General features: G+C 50.2%; 1 protein-coding gene across 1 annotated transcript; it reads right to left on the bottom strand.

Moving 5' to 3' along the window:
• Window positions 1–3080: 3080 nt before the first annotated feature.
• MIXL1 (Mix paired-like homeobox) lies at window positions 3081–5486 on the bottom strand. Its single transcript, XM_023203531.2, has 2 exons — window positions 4957–5486; window positions 3081–3513 (listed from the first exon to the last, which is right to left on the bottom strand). The coding sequence occupies exons 1-2, from the start codon at window positions 5347–5349 to the stop codon at window positions 3208–3210; spliced, it is 699 nt and encodes a 232-aa protein (XP_023059299.2). The 5' UTR covers window positions 5350–5486; the 3' UTR covers window positions 3081–3207.
• Window positions 5487–5939: the final 453 nt, after the last annotated feature.

Below are 5939 nucleotides of genomic sequence, written 5' to 3'. Positions count from 1 at the left end.
TTTTTTTTTTTTTTTTTTTTTTTTTTTTTTTGAGATAGGGTCTTGCTATGTTGTCCAGACTGGTCTGAAACTCCTGGGGTCAGACAGCCTCCCACTTCAGCCTCCCAAAGTGCTGGAATTACAGGCATGAGCTACTGTGCCCAACTTCCTGGTTGGTTGGTTGCTTGCTTTTTTCCTAAACTCATAAGTGCTTGGAAACTCTTGGTTGGTTTTTGTTATTTTTGTTGTTGTTTTTGTTTTTTGAGATGGATTCTTGCTTTGTTGCCCAGGCTGGAGTGCAGTGGCGCGATCTTGGCTCACTGCAACCTCCACCTCCCAGGTTCAAGCAGTTCTCCTGTCTCAGCCTCCTGAGTAGCTGGGATTACAGGCATGTGCCACCACGCCCAGCTAATTTTTGTATGTGGTGGTGGTTTTTGACACAGTCTTGCTCTGTTGCCCAGCTCTTGGTTGTTTTAAATGGTGGATTTGCTACCCTGAAAAGTACAGGCCAGGCACGGTGGCTCACACCTAATTCCAGCACTTTGGGAGGCTGAGGCAGGCAGATCACCTGAGGTCAGGAGTTCAAGACCAGCCTGTCCAACTTGGTGAAACTCTGTCTCTACTAAAAATACAAAATGTAGCTGGGCGTGGTAACGGGTACCTGTAATCCCAGCCACTCAGGAGGCTGAGGCAGGGAGAATTGCTTGAACCCAGGAGACGGAGGTTGCAGTGAGCCGAGATTATGCCACTACACTCCAGCCTGGGTGACAGAGCAAAACTCCATCTCAAAAAAAGAAAAAAGAAAAGTACAAACCACTTGAATAACATCTCTGAAAATTAGGGCATCTGGCGTGTATAATCTCGGGCTCTTCTAGTAACCATCAAGACATGATGTCCTGGCCCTCGCTAGCTATGGCATCCCATGAGCCTACTTTAAAGCACAGTTTACAAAGAAACCTCACTTATGGTTACCTCCTAACACAGACCATTTCCTTTGACTCTAAAGGAGTTCGAAAACTCAAAATATCAAAATATTTTAATTGATCTTAGACTGATTTAGAAATGGTTATTTACATACATTTAGAATTATAAATTGCAAAGAGAAATCTCCCAAAACCAAATACTCATAAAATATTATTAAATATTCAAGCAAAAATATGTTTTTAACCAAATTAAATTTCTCAGCTCAGTGGCCTGGTGATATAATATCAATTACTGGCTAAAAACTGCATTTGCAGAAACTTTTAGAAATGTCTTTCATGGCCACATAGTATGTACTGAGCAATTGTGGGGTGAAGCACTGTACTAAGAGTTATCTAAAAGAATTCATTTAAGGCCGGGCACGGTGGCTCAAGCCTGTAATCCCAGCACTTTGGGAGGCCGAGACGGGCAGATCACGAGGTCAGGAGATGGAGACCATCCTGGCTAACACGGTGAAACCCCGTCTCTACTAAAAAATACAAAAAACTAGCCAGGCGAGGTGGTAGGCGCCTGTAGTCCCAGCTACTCGGGAGGCTGAGGCAGGAGAATGGCATAAACCTGGGAGGCGGAGCTTGCAGTGAGCTGAGGTCCGGCCACTGCACTCCAGCCTGGGCGACAGAGCTAGACTCCGTCTAAAAAAAAAAAAAAAAAGAATTCATTTAAATAGAAATTTCATTGAAACATTTGTGAAAGACATTTAATCCACAAAAGTTGCATAGGAAATACAATAACAAGTGCTAAGGGTAACATTGGAGTGATCGAAGTAACAGGGGCCAAATCAGGATTAGAGAAAATTTCAGACTTCAGAAAGCGGGCGGGGAGTCCTCGAGTGTTTTGAAAGTAAAAGGTATGAATTTGGTTCAAAACTGAAAGGAGTGAACTTAAGACCAAAAGTATACTATGGAAAGTTGACCTTCAGATCTGCATAGCTGTCCTGCAGGCTAAGGGTATCAGTTATCTGGGAGGATAACTGAAAGCTTTTTATAATGTGGTAGCAACTGGAGGTTACCACAGAACCATAGAGTAATTTTTTTTTTTTTTTTTTTTTGAGAGTCTCCTGTCTCCCAGGCTGGAGTGCAGTGGCGCGCACAATCGTAGATCACTGCAACCTCCACCTCCCAGGCTCAAGTGATTCTCCTGCCTCAGCCTCCTGAGTAGCTGGGACTACAGGATCCTGCCACCGTGTCCAGCTAATTTTTGTATTTTTAGTAGAGATGGGGTTTCGCCATATTGGCCAGGCTGGTCTTGAACTCCTGACTTCAGGTGATCCACCCACTCAGCCTCCCAAAGTGCTGAGATTACAGGAGTGAGACACCATGCCTGGCCCACAGAGGGTAATTTTTTTTAGGTAGTTGAGAAGCTAGAGGCAGTGGGGGGGGGCTGTCAAAATAATCTGCATGCAGAGTCATTGGAGCTATGGTTGAACGCAAAGATAACAGGCCCAATTTTAAAAAGTAATAAACCTAGGATGAGGGTTGAAGTGACGGGGGGGTAGAGTGAGTTTAAGATTATAAGCCTTGGAGGGACCCGGAGAAAATGGCAGCTGTCAAGCACAAGGGGAAACTGAGTCAAGCTGAGGCATTCTTGTGAAGAAAATAATGAGTTCTGAACAACCAGTCCAAAAACGAAGAACAGGCCTGGCAAGAAGGCACAGGGATGCAGACCAAGTGGAATGTGCAGGCTTGGAGAGAACACAGGTAAAAAGGAATGCCGGAACTCTGGGGTGGGAGTGTGGGCTTAAAACTTCATTGACAAAGTCGCGGGGTATTTTCAAATGTGAGAGGTGCTGTCCATTTTTGTGACTAAGGGCTTCCATTTTTGTGACTCCATTTTTTCATGAAAATTTCTCTAACTAAAGAACAGATAGAACTAGGCATTATTCCAATGTTTGCATCTGGGAATGGGGAGGCAAGGAAAGCCAGGTGCTCTGAACTTCTAACCGTCAACCCAAGTGCTTTATGAAGGCAAGACTCTGGAGAGGAAGCCAGAGGATGTTAAACTGGAACTTACTAGTATGAACTGTGAACATAATGTTAGCATAAAAAACTCCAACCAAAAGCAGCTTTTATTTTCTCCCCTTTTCCAGGTATGGTTCCAGAACAGGCGTGCCAAGTCCCGGTTAACATCGTCAAGGTTAACAAGCACATGTCCTTAGCATGGAAGTCAGAAAGGACAGTATGCGGATGTGTCTCTCCCAGGCTATCAGTCATGACTCCTCAGAGCTTATCCCGAATTCTCCCAGAATCCTCAAAAGTTACCAAAGGCAGAAAAGATGTGTTCCTCCCATGAGTCCAGTTTTGAACCAATGTCTTCAGAGAGAGGGGAACAGGTTTCAAAATTCTGACCTTGGGAGCTAGAGTCAGAGATGCCCCCTCCAACCCCGTTTGGATCAGGCAGGCAGTTCACATCCACCTCAAGAGGCAGCTGGGGCTTCAGACATTTCGCTTCAGTTCCAGGAGCAGAGTGGTTGAGGATAATCTCCGGCCTAGCCAAATGTTGAAAGGATTTCCCACTCTGACGCCGGGACTTGGCACGCCTGTTCTGGAACCATACCTGGAAGAGGGGAGAAAATAAAAGCTGCTTTTGGTTGGAGTTTTTTTATGCTAACATTATGTTCACAGTTCATACTAGTAAGTTCCAGTTTAACATCCCCTGGCTTCCTCTCCAGAGTCTTGCCTTCATAAAGCACTTGGGTTGACGGTTAGAAGTTCAGAGCACCTGGCTTTCCTAGCCTCCCCATTCCCAGATGCAAACATTGGAATAATGCCTAGTTCTATCTGTTCTTTAGTTAGAGAAATTTTCATGAAAAAATGGAGTCACAAAAATGGAAGCCCTTAGAATTCTTAGAAGAAAACTGCATTAAATTATGAAGAAAATCGGTTTTTGAAGGTCTATACTCCCTTGTCAAACTAATCAAGGAGGTATTTTGCTCATGCCAGCTGTTGAGATTGACAGCTGTATGACCGCCCGCGGTGCAAAGAAAACAAGTCCACTCTCCCAGTGTTTAAATGAGGGCTGCTACTTAAAACCGCGCTTGGACACCGACCAAGGGGCTACAGACAGACAAAAAGGCAGGCTTCTCCCTACCAACTCTAAGATTTTGATCTAGATTACTTTAGATAATAAACACTGCCGGGCGCTGTGGCTCACGCCTGTAATCCCAGCACTTTGGGAGGCTGAGGCGGGTGGATCACCTGAGGTCAGGAATTCGAAACCAGCCTGACCAACATGGTGAAACCCCGTCTCCACTAAAAATACAAAAATTAGCTGGGCGTGATGGCTGGCGCCTGTAATCTCAGCTACTCGGGAGGCTGAGGCAGGAGAATCGCTTGAGCCCGGGAGGCTGAGGTTGCAGTGAGCCGAGATCGCGCCATTGCACTCCAACCTGGGCAACAAGAGCGAAACTCCGTCTCAAATAAATAATAAATAAAAATAAACACACCTTGGACTAGATTTTTCAAACTGACAACAAGTTCCAGGTGCTTCTCGCTTTACCTCAATTCGCTACATCCTTTCAAATCTAATCCCAAAACGTAACACTTGCCAAGAAAGTAGCATAGGAGGTAACTTGGCAAGCCAGCCCTCCCCGCTCTCAGCTACCATTCTCACACTCAAAACCAGAGGAAAACCCCAACTGCCCCTCATCTGTGTCTTCTTCCTGGATAAGGAAAAAGTATAAAACTTCTTATCTTCCTGCTGGGAATTATTTTTTGGCCATTTCAAGGGACCAGCTAACCTCCTAGGAGCCCTTGTTATATTTAATAATGAGAGTTAGAAATCGTTCAGTGCAGGCCTGAATTATTTCACATAAGCCTCACAATCACCCTGTGCAGCAGGTGCCGATATCACCCCCTATTTCAGTCTAGGACACAGAGCCTCAGGGGAAGCACCTTGCCTGCAACGTCCCGGGGTGTGGCCTCAGGAGCCCAGAGTCCAGACCTCAACTCCGCAGCGCCTCCGCTCCAGGGCGCACCTGCGAACGCGGCGGGCCCTCACCTGGATCCTCGACTCGGGGAGCAGGGTGATCGCGGCCAGGCGCTCGCGCAGGTGGATGTCGGGGTACCGGGTCCGGCGGAAGACGAGCTCCAGCAGCTGCAGCTGCTCTGCGCTGAAAGACGTGCGCTTGCGGCGCTGCGACGCGGACGGGGCGGCCGCGCCTTTGGGGGGCGCAGGAGAGCCCAGGCTGGCTGGGGGCGGCGGGGCCGGCCCGGGATCCCGGCCGAGGAAGCTCGCGAAGGGCGCTGGGCCGGGGCCCGCGGGTGGTGCGGGGAGCAGGGCTGCGGCGGGACTCGGGGGCGGCAGGAGCGCCCCGCCGGGGTGGGGAGCCCGGTACGCTGGGAACGCGGCGCCCTCGGCGAACTGGAGCTCACTGGACTCGGCTGCGGCCATCGCTCCGGAGCCCAGCGCGCCGCCCGGAGGGGCGCGGGCTCCACTTATACCCTCCCGGGCCGGGGGCGGGGAAGGCGGCGCGATCAAAGGTGGGCGCGGGGAGGCCCGTGTCTCCTCGGGGTGCGAGCCCGCCCCGGCCCCGCCAGACGCCGGGGATAATCGCTTCCGCCGGCCGCGGGATGCAGGAGGGAGGCGTGAACTTGGGTCCCGGCCCCCTCCGTGTCCTTCCCCGCCCCCCCGCCCCGCCGGCGCAATCCACATCCCCGAAGGACGGTTTGCCCTGGAGGGAAGCCCGGAGGGGCCCAGGTGCGCGGGCCGCAGGCGACAGAACTCTCTTCTCCGGGTCAGATCCCAGCCAAGAGCAGCGGAAGGGCCTTGCTTGGCCTGTGCCTTACATGGCCCGGGCCTTGTGCCTTGCCCTGGTCCCGTCTGTTCTCATCAAAGCTATTTATTTATCACCCCTGCTATGTGCTAGACCCTGTACCAGGTTGGTCAAACAGCCCGGCCCCTGTCTTCTGCAAGCCTCCCTAACACATCCTGAATCCAAGCGCGGGGGGGGGGGGGGGGGGGGGGGGGGGGGGGGGGGGGGG

Source organism: Piliocolobus tephrosceles, chromosome 1, assembly GCF_002776525.5.
Source record: "Piliocolobus tephrosceles isolate RC106 chromosome 1, ASM277652v3, whole genome shotgun sequence".
NCBI lineage: Eukaryota > Metazoa > Chordata > Mammalia > Primates > Cercopithecidae > Piliocolobus > Piliocolobus tephrosceles.
This window is presented reverse-complemented; position numbering and strand designations above follow the sequence as displayed.

Excerpts from the sequence above, each read along its gene's own strand:
- MIXL1 (XM_023203531.2), bottom strand. The coding sequence starts at position 5,349 with ATGGCCGCAGCCGAGTCCAGTGAGCTCCAGTTCGCCGAGGGCGCCGCG. Across the intron at positions 3,514-4,956 it reads TCCCCGAGTCGAGGATCCAG|GTATGGTTCCAGAACAGGCG; the intron begins GTGAGGGCCCGC and ends CCCCTCTTCCAG.